The 20,357-nt window shown below is 48.3% G+C and overlaps 1 protein-coding gene across 1 annotated transcript in view; it reads left to right on the forward strand.

Moving 5' to 3' along the window:
• The window catches only part of LOC126522406 (cytochrome P450 3A6-like), a 34,440-nt gene extending 26,809 nt beyond the window's left edge, over positions 1-7,631 (forward strand). Inside the window, exons 13-14 of the mRNA XM_050171157.2 lie at positions 2,209-2,374; positions 7,165-7,631. Coding sequence (XP_050027114.1) covers positions 2,209-2,374; positions 7,165-7,266 — 268 coding nt within the window. The 3' untranslated portion in view covers positions 7,267-7,631. The remainder of the gene's footprint in view (positions 1-2,208; positions 2,375-7,164) is intronic.
• Positions 7,632-20,357: the final 12,726 nt, after the last annotated feature.

Genomic DNA, 20,357 nt, shown 5'->3' on the forward strand with positions numbered 1-20,357 from the left:
GCTACCCTACACCGGAGGTTGGTAGAGGGGGCGTGCAAAGATAAGAATGACATAGAGAGTGAGAGAGAAACAGAACATATGCACACAATCACTGCTATTCACAGAACAAGATAACAGTTAACACTTATCAGTGCTAGAGTCGCCCGTGCAGGTTTGTTGTCCGCACGAACTGCAACAATGCATTCGCAGCCCTCGGCTGCGGTGATTTGTGGGGTGAGCATTCTAAAATGATTTGTGCTGGCAATGGTATGTCGTCAACTGGAGCTAGCGCAGTCGCGAGCGTTTGTCTCTGCACATTATTAGGACGAAGACGCCAAATAAAACGACGGACGAAGGAAGACGGCACGGGGCAACCACGTAATCATGTATCACCAACTCGCCCACCAGCACGTGCTCTGCACATTGTATAGAGGGCAGTAGCGGAAGATGTATTCGTGTCTCTTCGAGACCACAGTTGTCACAGGTAGCGCTGTCAGTTATACCAATATAGAAGGCAAAATACTGTACTGCAGCTACTACTTCTTCGTTCGGGGGACAGCTTGCTCATAACATTACCCAACGGCGCTGAAAGCACCGCCTCGGTGCAGTCAAAAAATGACGCCGCGGAAAATGTTCACTGCACACCCGGTTAATCAGTGTCCGGGGCGTGACAAGGTTTCAGGCGGACGACGTGCACAATACCGGTGCGGAGTTGGGCCCGTGGGGACGAATCCAAGGGGCCATTTCGTATGCTAACGTCTGTAGCTTGAAGGCACACTCGATATGGGCGGTACGGGAACAGCAGCTTTTCAGAAAGCAAGACACGGCGCGCTGGGAACCAGAGGAGGACAAGGGAACCAGGGACAAAGTGGATAGTCCTGTGATGGCTATTGTACCGAGATTGCTGGTGGACCTGGGACTCGGAAAATTGAGCATCGGCAATTTGACGTGCATGGTCGGCAGGGGCAATAGCTTCTCGGGCATACTCGGGAGGGGAACACGCGGAGGAAGGCACCAACTTGTCCACAGGCAACGTAGGATTTTGGCTGAATGAGAGAAAGAAAGACGAATAACCAGCGGTCTCAGGTCCTGACATCTTATACGCGAACGTCACAAACTGTGACTATGCAAGAGGCGGTTGATGTTAGGGCGATGTTATGGATCTGCACAAGTTGTTGCGTTACATGACGGCTCTTCGCTTCTTCAAGGAGTTGCCACTTTTTATACGATGTCGTCGATAGTCGAGCGATCCTTATATACCAGTAAGTTAAAAGTCTCATCGGGGATGCCTTTAAGAATGCGCTTGACTTGGTCAGCTTCTGTCACTTCGTCGTCGACTTGCCGACACAGAGCTAATATGCCCTGAATGTACACGATGTTCGTTCAATTGATGTTTGGGCCCGGCGCGAAAGTTCTTTTTTGGTGGCTCTCTGGCGCCCGACTGGCTTCCAGAAGAGCACCTGTAGTTTTTGCTTGCAGGTGTCCCAAATGGTCAATTACTTCATGTGTGTTTGGAATCAAACACGGGCCGTTTAAGTAGTAGATGACATTAGCAAGCATGATGGTTGGATGCCACCGGTTGTTTTTGCTGACTTGTTCGTATTCACTTAACCAGTTTTGGACGTCCATGGCGTCAGTACAGGAGACGGCGCCAGCGTCTCGAAGTTGAGTCGGGACAACCAATGCTATGGTAGCAGAGACAGAGCCAATGAGCCTGTCAGCCGACATGGTCGAATAATCCACACTCCGCGAGATGCCAGCTGGGAAGTCGCGTGGTGTCCTTCGGATATACCCCGCAACTCCACTAAAAATATACCGGCAAATGTCAAAAATGTATTATATACAATATTTACTCAGCGGCAACGAGCGGCGCCACAACAACAAAGATGGCTGGCCGAAACACAGCTCGTTCTCTCCAACTGCAGCCACTTGCTCTTCGTCCGCCAGATAGACGGCTCATAACTATATTTAAACAAGATTTGTTTTGCCATGTACAACTCTGCCGTAAGGCATGGATCTGGACGTGTTCGCCTCAGCGTTAAGTGGCCAGATAGCCTTGCTGCATTGCGTAGTTGTGAATGTGTGCGTGCTTCTACCACAAAAATATGCAACACTGAAAAATAACATTTCTTTTTGATAAGGTATCAGGTTTCTACCCCAATGCGGGCCTTTAGCTCTGAAGCTTCCTCGCCTATAGGATGCTGTACAAATATTCTTAATTACTACCAGGTTCTTGCCAGAAAACAAGTCGAAGATCAACTCCATGGCCATGCAGGGCTTCGGAAACGGACCCCGCAACTGCATCGGAATGCGCTTTGCGCACATGGAGTTGCGGTATACATTCGCTCACATACTGCGGAAGTACCGACTCGAGAAGACAGAAAACAGCGAAAAGGTGAGCTAGCACGCAGATAAGTTCAGAGTTTTCACATGCACTACTTCAGAGCACGGAAGCGACAAGCTGCTGCGCACAAATACTGCCTGAGAGAACCCGCCGAAAAACGGGAGTATAAAAATGCAGCAGATGTAACAAATTAGAATCTATGGCACTGCGAAGGTTTGTGTGAGTGCACAAAGAGTCGAAACACGAGTACACCTACGCATACAGGCATGCACACACAAGCGCGGCCGCACACAATTTATACCGAGCCTTTTGTTAGGCAGAGTTGCTGAATACTAGAGAGTATGACGGACGCCTTGAACGCATCATGGTTTCAGAAGCAGCACGCGCATACGTACATAGCGCAATTCGAATTCATTCTATCTGCAAGAAGTGTTTACTTCCTCATTACCGTGCAGGCGCTGATGCGCGAAGGCGAGCATTCTGGTGCTCTTATTGCGATAGCAATTAAACGGACACTACAGGCGCATTTCTGGCGTCGGCGTCGCCGTGAGGTTCCGTATAAAGTCCAAGGCCGATAAAATCGGTGCCGTGCGCCGTATGCTGCATGTGCGAGTGAAAGCATGCGAGGGTGAGCCGGCGATTGCAGCTCAATATCGCGCACGCAACAGACGGAAGCGGGGAGGAAGCGCATGCCCTCCTTCGCGTGCAAGGCTTCGGGGGGAGGGTAGAGAAGGGGGCGCGTTCTACTCCGGGCGGCCGCGTGCGCCCGGACGGGTCGCTGCATCTTGAAAGCCATATGCGACGAGTACAGAGTCCGTGCAGTGCTATGTTTTCGTGACTTAGTTCGCGTTGATGCGAACGGCTGGAAGAAGGTCAGTCCGCTCGCTGCTGCTGCCGCGTTTCCTCACTGCAGCGTTTTGACAGCGAGTTCCCGCGGTCATCGAATGAAATGCGTTCATGTTTGCTTGTGTGCGCGTGCCACCATGCTTGGAAATTTAGTTAGTATGCCTATGTTTAAACCTTTATACGGCCGATAAAATTACTATATCCCTACTTCGTATAGTTAGCTGTCCACTAATTTGCTATCGCAATCGATGCTTCGCCTTTCGCGCGAAACTGCGACTTTTTTTTTCCGAAGCACGGCCGGCGCCGCCGCCTGCCGCGAATGTAAGGAGGCGACGCCATCTATTGATGCTGCATCTGGAGGCACGCGTACTCCGCTGTGATTGGTTCGCCCATTCGGCAAGGCAACAGCCAGGCAGCAGCGCCCACGGTCGCGAAACCCGGCGAGGTTCGCAAGGAAAAGTTTGAAAACGCATCGGAGCACCACCAGAGGCTCTAGAGGTTGTGGGAGACAGAGCGGGAAGTGCGCGAGAGCAGCAGGCCATTGAGGCCAGAAAAAGCCTAAGAATAGCATTTTAAATAAGAAGGACAGGTTAAGTGATTGATCTATGGTTGCTCCGTAATTTCCAGCGGTTATTCCGGTGTGCACATTACCTCGTGACCACTGACTGACTGACCGAAAAACTTTATTGGTCGAAGTATTGATAGGGAGCGGGTGGAGCAGTCCTTAAGGGGCCGTTCCTTATAAAGACTAGGTGGGCTCCTCATTACAGAAGCCCATTGGCTGTAGCCGCGACTCGGGCACGGCCGACCAGGGCTTTCTGGCTCGCCAGGTCGGAGCAGCCGAGCCGGGCCACCTCCCAGTCCTCCCGGGTAGGGTTGGGTATAGGGGGAAGGTGCGGGGTTGATTGGCATGCCCACACCATGTGGAAAATGTCCGAAGATTTTTTCCTCACAGTGCGGGCACTTCCCTGTGCACGCAGGGTCGAAATGTTTTAGGACTGTCGGTTACAACAGTGTTTTAGTATAGAGGCGAAGGAGTAAACGCTCCTCCGCCTTCGTGAGGCCCTTACAGGGCTTAGGAAAGATTGCATGGCCGTATTGGTAATGTTGGGTGATTTCCTTAAAGGCAAATGCCGGATCGGGGTCGGAGTCCGCAGTGAGGGGAGGCGAGGGCGATGCCCGGAGAGTGAGCGCTCGGGCAGCGGCGTCGACCGCTTCGTTGCCCTCGAGACCCTCGTGCGCGGGCGTCCATATTATCGTGCGGGACGCGGGGACCCCGAGATAATTGCTTCCTTGAAGTAAGCGGTACGCAAAATAGGGAATAAAGCCCCTTTCGATGTTTCTGCAGGCTCCTCGCGAGTCGATAATAATGACCCGCGAGTCTTGATCTGCGGCGGCGAGCGCGATAGCCACCTCTTCCGCATGTGTTATGTCTTGTGCTTTGAACGTAAGGCCGTTCACCGAGGTGTTTTGGTGGACGACTGCGGCCGTATACCAACCCCCATGGTGTGGGCCGAAGGCGTCCACGTAACCAAGATCACAACCGATTGCGCCATTGCGCAAGACACACTTTCTCTATGAAAATGGCGGCGGCAACACAATGATCCCGACAGCCTACAATCACCACCGCCGATGAAATGTAATGCGCGTTCAGGGAAGGTGACTCTAAATGTTTATCCGTCCTGTGGGAATACGCAGCACTAAAGATATTCCAGGAAAAATACCGGCCCGGGGCGGTGACGTCCTTCGATAACTAGAAACGACCATGAGCTGAAGTGAAAGAGGCACTTAAGTCACTATGGAGCTTCTCATATGAAACCTCCATAGTGAGCCAACACTAACCAGATCGCTCTTCCCCTTACCCACTTCCTCGAACGGACCTAAAGCCATTATACGAGTATAAATATATGTCTTCTCTACAGAAGCAATCAGACCATAGATATGAAAAGAATCATCAGAGATATCAAGAGAAATTGCTGCTTACAAAACGAAAAGGATTATTGCATGAGCCTTCCATAAGCTGGTACCTCTAAGAAAGAGGGTCATTAATTCGGCTTGAACGGTTGCATGGTAGCCGTAATAGTTCCGCGGAAACCCGCAAGGTGAAGAGAAGTAATTAATAAAGGGAAAATCAGACATCCACCCGTTCGTAGCAATTGCTACACAGGAAACCCGCACGGGTTCCTCAAAAGACATGCGAGGCTTTTCTTTCCAGGTACCCGTATGGATTTTCTTTGTAGCAATTGCTACGAACGGGTGGATGTCTGATTTTCCCTTTTTTAAGTGGTTGCATGCAAGGTTTTGTAGTCCTCTCGCCTTCCTTCCTGCCCACTGCTGCAATACTTCGTTAGAACCCCGTTATTTCTTGTCTGTCTGATTTCATCCGCAAGCATTTTCTTTTCGCGGGAAATAACGGCTCATTCCCAGAAAGAACAGCTCGAGTGAAACTGCCGGCAGTCCAGGTACCTTGCTTCGGGCTAACAAACACGCTTCAACCTTGGGGAACATCCTCATATCCACCAAATTGAGGCAAGCGCAGCCCCTTGGTCCGGAGTAGCCCCCGCGTTTCCCCAACGCTGCTATGTTGAGCTCACGTAATTGAGGACTATCAGCTGTACGGGGTGTTTTTTTTTAACACCGTGCATAACATTTAAAAATTGTTTGTCGAAAATAGCGTGATTGTACTCCTTGAACTAGATTACTGGAAACGGCAGAGATTACTCGTACGAGAAATAGAAATGCGAAATTGACTAATTAACTTATGTAATTAGTTACTTTATGGCGTATATTGCAATTTACGATTCGTAGCCTGCGAGTTTGCAAGGCATATCCACTTAGAACGACCTTTAAGGATAGCACGGGTCTCGAGATATGCGCCGTGAAACTTGAGGTAAAAATGCTATTGTTCCGCTTACTTCCTTGTTTTTCAAACCGCCGTTTTATGCATTGAAGCACAAAAGTAACTGGAACGCCCTTGTACTTCCTCACACACTTTGTGAATGAATATCGGGAAACTAGTGTCCTCCTGAAAATAAGTTTCAAGAGGATCGGTTCGCGAACTCACCGGCTATAATTCGTAAATTGTAATATGTGCTATAAAGTAATGAAAAACAATATTAGATCATTTTTCTTCATCTGCCAATTATTCATTTCGCGTTCTCTTTCAAGTAATGTCTGCCTCTTTGAGTAATGCTGCTGAATGATTAGAATTATGCTAGCTGTCACTGGCAAATTTTAAGAATTCTGTACGGTAAAGAACAAAAAAAAAAAAAAAGAAGACACCTCGTATAACGGGTAGACAACTGCTTTGATTAAAATAAGTATCAAATCGTCTCATTCTGTAACTTGTCTGCAATGTTGTCAATGCTTTTTTTTCTTTGTCCATCCTGCTTGAAACCACCTAGGATCTGAAGTGTGTAATAAACAAATAAAAAATGAAAATTCTTGTCTGTTAAAATTGTCCTGAAATATTGCCATGCTGTCACCGGTGTATCGCTACCACGCGTATTATGGGCAGGAATAGAACGAGGGGGCAGTCACTTCAATACCAAATATCTCCTTTATATCCATGTATTAATATTTATCAAATAATTATCAATGTAGTAACCTGATCAGTTGGTAGACGTCATTAGTAAGAACGCCTCTTCAAAACATCAGAGATGATTATAAGCTTCGTGACTGTTCGTTGCCGTTGCCTCGTGTTCTTTTTCTCGCCTACATGTTACTCCTTGCGCATAATAAAGCGCTCTTTGTTATTATCATCAATAAAATGTCATTCCGTGTATTAATTTCTTTGCTACGGTAACTACCTGGGGCGAGTCGGTAATAATTTCTTTGTTTAAGCAAACATATTTTCCGCTTGAGTGCATCGGCGTAGCTGGTGCCGTACAGCTACCAACCCGGACGCCAGTAAACCCTGCCTTCCCTATGTTAGACACATATTAAAATGTAAAATTTCTTTTTTTCGAATAAACGAAACGCACTCTCTTTTACAGGATCCACCAACCATCGATATGAATCCAATTGTACTGAAGATCAAGAAAGGCGTCGTAGTCCGGGTGGTGCCGCTGAAGGACCATGGTGCTTCTAAGAAGTGACAAGAAACGATGCCTCCCTTGTACACAGCCCCCTAGTCGTACTTTGGATAGGCCCACTCATTGCGGCCGAATATCAGCTGCCGTGTTATCCACCGCATTTCGTCTATCGCACTTACGGTTACGCACGGCACTGATAAGAACGGGAATAGGTAGGGATGTCGAGGTCCCTTTGCGCTGCCAAATAGTGCGCTGCGTTTTCTTTTTAATTTTGTACAAATGCTTGACGGCATCGTAGATACTTTCATGTTCCGAATAGTCCTTATGCTTAAACGAAACTGTGCAAACAAGTATGAGTCAGCGCGACTTTCGCTTTGTGTGTGCTTTGTGCGATACTGGCTGAGTCAATAAAGTTCCTGTCAACGTTGCGTACGAGCGTTTGTGATACGGAAAGTCTATCGAGAGGAAATTCGGGTCCGACGATTTGTGCGTCAACAAACGAAGCGCTATATCTCCGACACACGCGCAGTCCCTACCCCCAGTTCGCGCACCTTTAAAGATTTCGCTGCTGCTTTCACTAAACAGTGGCAGTAGCAGTGTGAGGTTTCGGCTGCAGAGGGGCGCTACGAGAGACGACATAACGGAGGTCTTCAAAATGATTTTGACCCCTCAGTTCTTCTTTGTTTTACCTCCCTCCCCAACAGATGGATAAATAAATAAATAAATAAATAAATAAATAAATAAATAAATAAATAAATAAATAAATAAATGCGCTGATTGCAAGTATACCAGCGTACGGGCTTGGTCACCCTCGTATGCTTACCCGCAAAGTAGTCCAAGTAAACTCGCCGCAGTAAAGGTGCTGCGTAAAATAAAACGGAATTTCCACATAACCCCTAAACATATTGCTAAATATATTAACCCAAAAGCTTTCTTTGATTTATTGATTTTTCTTTGATTTAGCCGTTCGGTATACCACTGCGTGTGCGCATATATTTAGCCAATCCTCGAGGGTGGGTGCCTGCCACTGTGATGCAAGAGGTCACGCAAGACAACATAAAAATTGCATCATAATACTGTTGTGACCTTTGCGGCGCAGAAGCGCAAACATTGGATAAGATTACACATTGGAGAGGATGAAAGTGAACCAAATCGTACGCATAGCTGTTAGTTGTAAAGAACTCCGTTAGCCGCCTCACTATAGCTTCGCATCACATAGACTCCAACTTGTGCGTTAGCTGTGCATTTTCTTTTTGTGAGCGCCCAAAGCAGGGTGCACAAGCGTTACTGCATATTACTGAGTACTATACGAGTACCGCTGTACAACAGCCAACTGATCGGTTAGTGCTGCGTCACGTGTACAAAACAGCGCGCATTACAGCGACCACAAAGCTTAAATGACTAGCCCATTTCGATAATTCTGCAAGTGAACAATAGCTTCAAGAAATTGACAGTACATGAAGGTAACATCAGCTTGATTGAGGGCGAAACTATTTAATCGAAAGCGCGACGGAACGATGGCGCCAACCTGTTAATGGTAAACGAAAGCACAATTCAAAGCATATAGACGCAGGTGAGCAGACGAAGGTTACTTTCGTAGCCTGCTTGATTTAGTCAGGTTTTACTACATCTGCCGTCATCTAGCCCTTTGCCTATGTAATATCGATCTTAACTTTCGTATTTAAAACCTCTATTACTATTCTTCACCGTTGCCTACACTTGCAATGACTCTGGTTGTATCTCTTCCCCGCTTTTCTTCCATGAATTTGAACTACCGCGTTACTACCGTATATAGAGCGGGTTGCTACCACTTGCTAGCCAGACGGTTATTTTGGTTTCTCTAGATACTACGTATTCCTTGCAGGGTTCCTCAAATGTACTCTAGGGCGACCTCAATTGCATATATATATATATATATATATATATATATATATATATATATATATATATATATATATGTAATGCATTGGTACAGAAGATGTACGCCTCAGCAACTGAAGTTCTGCTTAGACTCGATTACAGCAATGTTAGTTATCGACGCCGCACATGTACGCAATACCGATACCGTAAGTTCACACTAATGTCCGCTTACGAACTCTGCTGGCGCTGGCTGTGAGATGGGCTTTCTGATCCGTCGTCTCAGGTTTGAAATGACGTATATAACAGGTTGTCCCACATAACTTGAGCCAAAGTTTTAAAAATGAAAGGCACTCCGGACGCGACTTGAACCGAATGCATAATTTTGGCGCTTGCCTAGAGTTACTCAGGCTATTTTTTTATTTTCCCCTTAACTAACGGATTAGTTATGTTTAATTAATCATTTTTTATGTATTGGCTGCAGAGCCCAAGTGTGATACGCAATCTTGTAGAGCACCTTGAGAAACCTCTCAATAAATTGTTTCCAACACGATGCATCTCACGTGGTCCTTTTTTCCGCGTTCCAAAGAAAGCCTATAAAAAGAAACATAAGTGCTCCCCTCTCTTGGAATCAACAATCATTACTGGTAGAAATAAGTGCGAACTCACTAGACTTCTCATAGAAGCCGAGCAGACTGATGCCCTAGGGGATTCATGTATCAGCAAACCACCATTGGCTCTCTCTGAAAAAGAGCTGAAATTCTTGCGCATGGCTTAACATCACTTACAACGATGTTTGGCTTTGATTGTTTATCTGTTCACGTGGCTGTGACTCATGTTGGCTGAGTGCATGACTTCTTACTTCAAATAAATCAGTTGTAAGTTCAGCGCCGTGTTTGTCTCCTCCTCATTCTGGTCCTGTCGTTTAGCGCTGTTTGAATTTTATAGTTAGCATGAGTACGACCTGGTTGTCGATAATAACCCTTGTTGGAAGTTAGCGCTGTGTGTGTCCCTGTGCGTCTTCTTTTGTCCCGTCTTTTAATCGCGCTGCCGTACACCCCTTGAAGATGCATTACCAGCAAGACCACATTGCAACCCTCGTGAACTTTATTTGTAGCAGTGTTCGAATTGAACGATGATGCTACAACTTTAAACCTTTGGGCTCGAATAACAGTGGATAAATCACACGGGGACAAAAATAACTAATCGTAAAAAAAAACCTTGGCTATATTTAAGGAATATTACGCATGTCTTCTTCAGACAATGACTCTTTCGCACTGGACCCGTCTGCTCTCCTTCTCACACTTACTGTCTACGAGACGTTCTTTTTTGATCTCGCACCCTGCACGTGCGCATCGCTTCGTGGTCGCCGTATCGGGTGGCCACGTCTGGCTTCACACAAGTGCATCGTGACCGGCGCGTGAGTCCCTGAGACAGTGCGTCGGCAGGCTGTTCCAGTTTACAGGATGTATATCATACCTTATGTACCTCGTTTGAACCATTCCCAGCCAACTGCAATATATCCAGTGCTCCTCAGGCGCCCGTATCCGTGCGTGTTCTCCGCAGCAACGCTATGTGGCTGTGACCAACGTTGTGCAGCAGATATGGCTCACTCCAATGAGGAAACAGCGGATATGGTTTTGGCTCAAAGTACGTCAAGTGGACATAGAAGGCGCGCAGTTGAGCTATTTCAACGCTGGCATCTGCACGTACGCGTCCGAGCTCAATGACGATTGTGCGTGCATATGAAACGCTGAGACAGATATTCTGCCAAGGTTTTCTTCAGGCCCACATGCAAGTGTTCATAGTTTGGGTGCTGAAGCTGGAGTGTCAGTCTTCAGTGTGGAGAGTACTTGGGAAAGGGGCAACTTCATCCGTACCACGTGCACCTGCACCAGAAGGTGGAGCCCTGCGATTTCCAAAATCGAAAGGATTTTGCAAACTGGATTATAATCCAAACGGAAGTGGACCCAGGCTTTGTCAAGAAAATACTGTGGCCCGATGAAGCTGCCTTCTCACGTAATGCCCGAGTGAACATCCACAACGCTCACTATTGGAGCGAAGAAAATCCTCAGTGGGCTTTGAAGACACATCACCAATATCATTGGTCGGTTAATGTGTGGTGTGGCATTTACGGTGGCACTATTATTGGCCCCGTGTTTTTTGATAACAAATTTACAGACGAAAGATGCGTCAACGACATCCTTGATGGGGCGCTTGAGGATTTTCTTTGCGAAGTTTCATTGGCTAGGATCAAGGATATTTGGTATCAGCATCATGGTGCTCCCGGGCATGGCAGCAGCAAAGCTTCACTGCCTCCTGTCCAATATCTGGTGCTCCCGGGCATGGCAGCAGCAAAGCTTCACTGCCTCCTGTCCAATATCGCATTCGCATGTGGCAGCTGCATTTTTGTTGAAGAATTTTTTTCCTAAGACCGTACGCCCATTTTGTCACTTAACGTCCATCGCAGTCACCGACGGCCTGTTCAATCGATCTCTGCGCGCGGAGAAGCCTTTGCCAATTAGTTCAACTTAAATTTGAGGGCCCTAAAAGCGCGGCGGGTTAACCGGCAGTAACATGGTCATACCCTATAGTCTCGATTACCACAGCCAATTCGTCGAAGGCCTTGATCCGACATACCCAGATTGTGGCGCCGCTTGTACGTTAGATCACATGCTCTGGCAGTGCCCCTCATTACAGGGTCATCAACGCACGACCGAAGTGGAGTGGAGCTCCATGCTGAAGAGCTCAGGCCTTCTACATCAACTCAGGGCCGTCCAGAAGGCCCGCGACGCGGCGGTGAGGTTAGGCCTACCCGTCCCGACGTGGGACCGGCCCGCTGCTCTACCGCCTTGAGCGGTAGCGTACCTCAGGAGCTAAATAAAGTTATCTGCTCGTCTGTGTGTCGCGCACTTTAAATAAAGGCTGGAAAAAAATGAACAAGGCAGCTATTGTAGCATAGACGAAACAATCCGATGTTTCTGAACAAGCGCCACAATTTTTGTCTCAAAGATTTTTCGCTAGAGTTACTATTTTAAAAGTTAATTAAGCAATCTTTGTTAAGTACCCAGCTTGGCGGATTGAACAAACATGACGCGCTTCATATGGCTCAGAACAATACTGCGCATATTCAACACGCGTAGCGCCTCTTTGTTTATTATTATTACTTTGGTCAAGTTAGCTGAAACATCCTGTATTATTCTGAGTGTATTTCAAGTATTTATTTAATGTGCCGATGCGACGTTCAAAGCGATCTGCGATGGGGACAAAGTGCATGCGCCGAGGGCAGGCAGCTTCGTATGCGCTGTGTTTTCGACGTTTAGTTCGCATTGAAGCGAGAGACAGAACGGAGGTCAATTCACTCGCTGCTGCTGCCGCGCTTTCTCCCTCTAGCGTTTTGGCAGCGAGTTTCCGCAGTCATCGAGCGAGATGTGTTCCTGTTTATCTGTGTGCGCGTGACACCACGCTTGTTAATACAGCTACTGAGCGAATGCTTACAACCTTATACTGCCGATAAAGCTTCTATCCTGACTTCGTATAGCTGTGTAATAAGTTGCTATCGCAATCGATGCGTCACCGTTAGAGAGAAACTGCGACATTTTTTTTTTCTTCGAGTGATATATATATATATATATATATATATATATATATATCCTTTTTCAAGAAAATTTGATCAGAACTATATAAACGAAATTGACTAAGAGAGCAGTACTTGTTAACGACTTTTGTCGACAGCCAGTGTGTAGACCTCGTATAGTAAACAAAATTCCTAAAGAAGAAAGCGAGCTCTAAAAAGTACACAAAATATCTTTAGGCTCTCTTAAGTTTGTTGTTTGAAAAGGTCGATAGCGCTTTCGTTCCTGTATAAGGCGATGTCTAGCATGAGATAACAGGATCTAGTCAATACATTTCGCTTAAGAACCTGGTCAGCGAAGCACTTAGCCAAGGTTTCTCGCGCGAGCTAGAACAGCGTGGTTTTGCCACAGTGCCTGGCCCCTGTTGCACAGCCGAACTCTGACGCGCATAGCGGGGAAACGAGAGATAAAAACCAATAAATGCAACACCATTCAACAGCTGCTGTATAAGGGCTCTTCCGGTGGTGGATGATGACATCCGCACAAAATCGCAATTTGTTTTCCGCGCTGTATTTACCCATCATTTTTTAATGTGGCATAGAAGGTTTTCTGCCGCTTTAATTGACACTGTCGCAGCTTTCAGCCGCTAAACGACTGAGGTCATGGCCACTAAGAACAAGTACGCAGTGAGACAAAGGTATACATTCAAACGGTCGCTTTCGAGAACTTTATCAGCTCGATGTATACATTCGGCTGCTCGAAATCGACTGCACGAAGCACATTAGCCTGGTTCGTACCGAGCGCTGCGTTATAGTTCACAGCGCTTGGAGGCCCTCTCACTTTTGAGTTCCCATCGCAGCGGAGACATTACAGAATTCCGGTCACCTGGTTCCTCAGACTGCTATTCCAGAGCAATTAGAGGAGTCAGGTTGACGAGCTAAACGAGAAGGAGTAGGAGCCAGCTACACGTTCGGATCGGTGCATTAGCACAAGCTATTGGGCCATTTGGTGCATGATAAACTTGAAACAGGTGCTACCAGCGTGCTACCAGCGTGTGTGCGCGTCCTTTGTGTCTCGATGGTACCCCCTTTTTCGAGTTCGGCTCGGGCACGCTTTCTCCGTTCCCAATCTTGAGAGTGCCCCGCATCGTTGCTAATCCAGTCGGAGTGTGCTAGCGAACAGTCGTACGCGCCATAATGGTCAATTCGACTGGTTTCGGCCGCGCTCCAATCAGGATTGCAACGATGCTGAGTACGCTCGAGATCGAAGCGGGAGAAGGCCTGCCCGCTCGAGGCGAACGTTCATCCGTTCACCAGAGCGATTGCAGACCGGCAGTAGAAACACGTTAGCACTGATTCTGTTGCAAACCAGCACGGCGCGTGCCCAAGGCTTGCACACGGCGCTTCGCCATGGCTATTCTGCGGCCTCGGCCCGCGGCAGACGCCGCACCAACGTAGGTTGAGAAGGCCACGTGACCGGAACTCTGTCCCGTCGGAATGGGGTCACCGCGACTATGTAGCACCTAGGTGACCGGAATCGAACGGAACGTCGCGTCGCGGCACAGCATCCAATCCGCTACCTCGTGCTCACTGCTGGAACGCCCATCTACTAAGCCACTGCGAGGAGTCAACCAGAGAAATGCGTCGGAATAGCAAGTGCGTGGGCAAATGGCCGAAGTGGCCTTACCAAGGCAACGCTTGCGATTATTCCGCCCAGCTTGTGAGATGCTCACCGCAAACGGAGCTTTCTATAATTAAGCAAGAATTGGCGCGTTTTTCTTTGAAGCTTTCTCTTGTAACTGCGGCGCCATCTAACGGTAATGCCTAAACATTATTTCGACCTTGCGTTGGAGCGTAAGATAATGGGCGAAGAATAGAGGGGCGCGGTAGTGTGCGGAAGCTTTAATGATAAGCCTTATTAAGAATGATTTCCAGGTTTATCGTACGTCGGGCAAGCTACAATAATTTAATTCTGACCGACAAAGTAGTGCCAGTGAGCGCATATCTCTGATGTATAATAAAGAAATAAGGGCTGTGCATATAATGTTCGCTCATAAGTATCTTTAAACCACACATATTTTTCTAATACTGAATAATATTAGGCAGATTCTTTCACTTTCGTTACACTTGGGAAACAGGGTGTGTACCAGTGGGAATGACATGGGCCAGTGAGTAAGTGCCAGTAGGAATGTGCTCATTCTTGACCAACCCTTCGTCTCCTCTTATTCGACAGATGGTCACTTCCAAGAGGGGAAGTTGTACGCCCTTATTATCCGTAAAAGTTGCAGTTCCGCCCGAAAGACAGAACATTTATAGCGATAGCAAGGTATCAGGCAACAGCCCGTATTAAGGCTAGTAGTCTTATCGACCGCATAAATTGCAGTAACCATTCTCTAATTAATTTAACAACCATGGTGTCCCGCACAGACAGTCAAACATGAATATATATAACTGGTATGTTCGCGAACGCTCGCTACCATAACGATGGCGTGATGAAGAACGCAAACGGAAGGGAAAGAACGCTTCTGCTTCCTCTCGCTTTAGCACGTCTCCGAAGCTTGAACCTGGATGAACATTCGCTTACTAACTAAATTAACAAGCATGGTACGTGTGACACACGCCCAAGCAAACGTGAACATATCTCACTCGATGACCGCAGGAACTCGCTGTCAAAACGCTGAAGCGAGGAAGCACGGCAGCAGCAGCGAGGGAAATGACATTTGTGCTGCCTCTCACTCGGACACTAAGTAGCCTAAACACAGCGCGCATGAAACTACCAGCACTCGGTGTATTCTGTCTTCATCGCTGATTGCTTTCAAGATTAGGCCCGCGCGGCCGCGCCATACGCAGCAGCAGACGGAGCAGAACACACCTCCCTCCCTCCCTCCTTTCCACGTGGTGCCTTGCGCTTGATGGCAGACGGCGCGCTTCCTCCCTGCTTTCCTCCCTTGCGCGCGCGACATTGAGCCTGCATCGTAGGCTCACCCTCGCATGCTTTCACTCGCACATACAGCATCCGGCGCGCGGCGACAACGTTATCACCCTCGGACTTCATACGGAACATTACGGCGACGGCGGAAATGCACCTGGAGTGTCCACATAATTGCTATGGCCATAGAGTAACATAGTAAACGACAAGAGTGGACATGATATACTCGAGCCGTTTCGCGGCAGAGCTATGGAGCTTCGCAGATTCCGCTAGGTGGCAGAGCACATCAAGAAAAATGTAGCTGCGGCTTCGGCTGCGGCTAGCAGCTTGGCAGGTGGCACGACCCAACACGTGCGAAGCCAATATTCGGTTCCCGTAGCCGGGATCGCGGTTCTGTGAAATAAAATTAATATAAAGTTAAACACCTTTGAGCGCTCGTCGTCGCAATATATTGTTACGGTGAAGGGAAGGAAGAAGTTGGATTGGACGAGAGGAAGACGAAGTCTGGCAGTTGCCTGAACGCCATTAACCTCAGTTGTAGATATACATTATTTTACAATCGTGGGCCTGTTTTCTTCCTGCAACATTTTGGTGGAAGGTGCGGGGTACAATCACGGAACTTCGCAGCGGACGTCATCTACCTGCCGCCACAATGGCAAATCAAGCGACACAAGCAACAATGCCTCAGCAGCCCGTGCCAACGGTCATCCTCACTCACCCGCGGGACCCAGGGACATTTTGTGGCACGGACAACGCCGACGTCGAGGACTGGCTTGCGATGTACGAGCGAGTGTGCGGCAACAACAGGTGGGATCCAACAATGATGCTTGCAAACGTGATATTTTATCTAAGAGGAACTGCGAAGCAATGGTACGACACACACGAAGCTGACCTAACGAGCTGGGATGTCTGCAAAGAAAAAATGCGAGACCTGTTTGGCAGACCTGTCGGTCGTCAGCTGGCAGCGAAAAAAGAACTTGCGTGCCGCGCTCAGACGTCTACAGAATCCTGTCATGTACATACAGGATGTGCTGGCCTTATGTCGCAAGGCTGATAACAACATGACCGAGGCAGACTACATTGGTCACATACTGAAAAGTATTGCAGACGATGCCTTCAATCTCCTGATGTGTAAGGGGTGTGCCACTGTGGATGCAAATATAAAGGAGTGCCGGCGCTTCGAACAAGCCAAGGCCCGCCGCGTCACTCAAACTTTCTACCGATTGCCCAATATCGCCGCGACATCTTCTTGCGAAGACCCGCCGCGGTTCGTTCAGCCCGCAGGACCGGAAGATATCACGCGCATCGTTCGCCGTGAGCTTGAGGCCATGGCTCCGGCTCCAGTTCGTCCCGACTGTCGGGAAAGCGTGCCCGCTATGTCCCTTATACAAGCGGTCGTTCGGGAGGAAAAAGCAAGTTTGGGCATTCCATCTCTCTGCTCGGTCCGCCATACAAACACCTACCAGGTTTCTCCGGCCGCTCGCTCCCAGACGCAAAGCTTTCCGCCACGCCGTCGCAACCCAGCTGACTGGCGCACAGCGGATGATAAACCCATCTGCTTTAATTGTTCCGGTATTGGACACATCGCCCGTCATTGCCGTAACCATTGGTCGTCGCCCCCTCGGTGGTCGTCTCCGAGTCACTACCGCCAAGTACCAGAGAATCGTACTTCGAACAGCGCCACAAGCACCTGCATCACGGAGTAAGACACTTAGGAGGCGAAACTCCCGTCAGGGCGAGCGAACGCGGGCGACCAGATAAGGTCACAAGTGTTGTATGCGCCGACGGGGCCGTATACAGTGGCGGCGCCATGCGGCGCGTCGTAGAAGCCGCAGTGAAAAAAAATGGCGCTAATTTCTTTCCAGGCCGCCAGGCGCCGCCAGCACGATAGCGGGCTTGTGACCTTTTCTGGTCGCCGCAAACAGCGGAGTTTCCACTCCTGAATGTTTCTTGCTCCGTGACCTGCATGAAATAACTCGATTTATGCGACGTTATGGGTCACACACACACACGCGCGCACGCACACACACACACACACACACACACACACACACACACACACACACACACACGCACACACACACACACACACACACACGCACACACACACACACACACACACACACACACACACACACGCACGCACGCACACACGCACACACAAACAACAACGAAATCGAAAGCATGGCCTTCGAGATCCGACGGCGTGCGACGACCATCTTGCAGGCTGGTACGTTTCGCTGATTCCGCTAGGTGAACTGAGAGCCAAAGTCAGCCTCAGGTGCCTACGGGAGCGTCCACTCTTTACGTTTACTATATTCCTCTATGCTATCACTATGCCCTGCCGGGATAAATTTCGATTGAGCGATACTGTATTTCGAGAAGTTGAAGAACGATTAGTGATCTATTTTAAGAAGAATGCTGTCTCGCCAAAATTTTGAATATTAGTGTTCTTGCTCTCTAGTTACTGTCATAAAGAAGGCTCGCAATGTCGATCAATAAAATATGAAGTATGCCAGTTTTTACTATGCCTAAGAGGTTAATTTGCGTCCAGGAGAAGTCACGCCTATTCTCTTCAACTAGTAAACAGTAGGATGATATACCGAAGTGTAGCGTCCTCAGTGAAATGCTCGCTACTACCTGCAACTAATGTAACTGGGCACTTTAGCAGTGGGCAGGGCACACTTGGGGCGATATGTGATTTCTCGGAAATGTGAATTTTTTCTAGCATGCGTGCGGGCCACTAATGTGCCATAATCTTTGCCCAACATTCCAGAACTCTTGTATAGTTTGCCAAACGTGACAGCATTCGCTACGGTTGTATTGTCACGTGTACATTGTTTACTTTTGTGGCAGTGACAAGTCTTTCACCGGGTTATCCCGGTTGTTAAATTAGCGCTTGGCGCAAGATGCCTCTATTCTATTTGTACATATCCCACTTCTGAGCATAGCTGAGTGCAAACATTCTTCTGTATACAGAACTCCAAGCGCAAAACGGGCAATGTTTCTTTCCTTTTTTTTTTCCTTGTCTTTTTGTTCCGCCTACGAGCTCGTTTCCGGTAAGCTGGCCTCCGCACATGATGAAGAGTACGTCCGCTCTTCATGACGTAGCCCATCAAGTCGGGGTTCAGGACTGACTTTACACACGTGCTGGAACAACAAACTTTAGTTTCGCATCCTGACTTGCCAAACGTGGATCATTGACCTACTGCTATTATGGGTTATTCGGGGCCTTTTATTATTTCAGCCGCTTAGCTGTACACATGCCAAATGTCATTAATTGCCTTCGCGAGGTTTACCTTATATACCGATGTCACGAGTAAGCCAGCTGTTGCCGGAAAATCCGATCCCCGTTCCTTATAAAGAAAAGAAATCAGTCGAACCTGGTTAGTATTGGCTAAGCCGACACGGAAAGCAAGTTTTAAAATTCTGTGATTCTAATGATTTAAAAACTTTCCACAGACTGAACCTCCTGCCTGTAGCCATTGGTTACTCACCTGTGCAGTAGACCAGGCGCACTTTGATGTAGAAGCCTCACATAAGAGACACTGCCTCTGTAGCGACTGCTTGAACGGCTCAGGTGAGTGACGGTGACACTTCCTTTCTTTGGGGGAGCGGTAGTAGTTTTGCTCGCACTTGGGAACCTATGGACATTTGAAATGTTGCGCATTTTAGAAGCACTTGAAAACCAAAATATATATCGAAACACGGAACCACAACTGTAGACGACAAAAAAAAAAAAAAAAAAAGAAGGAAAGTCGCCGTTCCGCCCCAAAGGCGACGCACCGATTGCGATAGCAAATTAGTAGATAGCTGTGCGAAGTAATGATAGTAGCTTTATCGGCCGTATAAAGTCGTAAGCATTCGCTTTCAAACTAACAATGATAGAATGTGTAAGCGTGACTGAACGAGGACGTGTAGAAAGAACCAGACGCGCAGAGACAGCGTTGCCTTTGTGTGTCAGCTTCTTTCTACGTCCTCGTTCAGTCGCGCTTGCACGTTTTAGCATGGATTCAAACCAACAAGCCCGTCAACGTGTTTTAACTAAATTAACTAGCACCGTGTCACGCACGCCCAGGTAAACGTGAATACATCTCGCTCTGGGAAAACGCTGGAGTTAGGAATCGTGGCCGCAGCCGCGAGCCAATTGACCTCCGTCCATCTGTCGCTTCAACGCGAACGAAACGTCGAAAGCACAGCGCATACGAAGCTACCGGCACTACGCGCGCCAAGAAAACATCTCAGCTCGCTTTGAAGATGAGGCCCCAGCGGGCGCGTACTTTAGCCACGTCGCTGATCGCTGTCAAGACACACGAGCGCCAGCAACGCGTCCCTATACGGCGTCCACCATCCATGTGCCCAACGCCGTAGTCTCCACTCTGTATGGAGTGGCCGGCGAGTACCCTTGCAGCCGCCGGAAACCGCCCCCCCCCCTCCCTCCCTCTCCTCCCTCGCCTGACCACCGTGCCTCGTGCGCGACAAGATAGGGCACGCTTTTGGCCAGCGTTCCTCGATCACGCACGCGACATTTAACCGAGTTCACCGGCTCAGCCTCGCGCGCTTTCACTCGCACATACAGCATACGGCGCGCGGCGACGGTTTTATCGCCCTTCGACTTTGTACAGAGCCTCACGATGACGGCGACGGTGACGCCGACGACAGGAATGCGCCTGGATTGTCCATGTAATTGCTATCGCAACAATAAAATTAGAAAGTGAAGTGCCCGCGCTTCTTCACGATCGAAGCATTGCTGGTATCAGGCGTGAGGATCACATAGAGTAAGTAGTTCTAGGT

The sequence above is a fragment of the Dermacentor andersoni genome, chromosome 6, assembly GCF_023375885.2.
Source record: "Dermacentor andersoni chromosome 6, qqDerAnde1_hic_scaffold, whole genome shotgun sequence".
In the NCBI taxonomy this organism is placed as follows: domain Eukaryota; kingdom Metazoa; phylum Arthropoda; class Arachnida; order Ixodida; family Ixodidae; genus Dermacentor; species Dermacentor andersoni.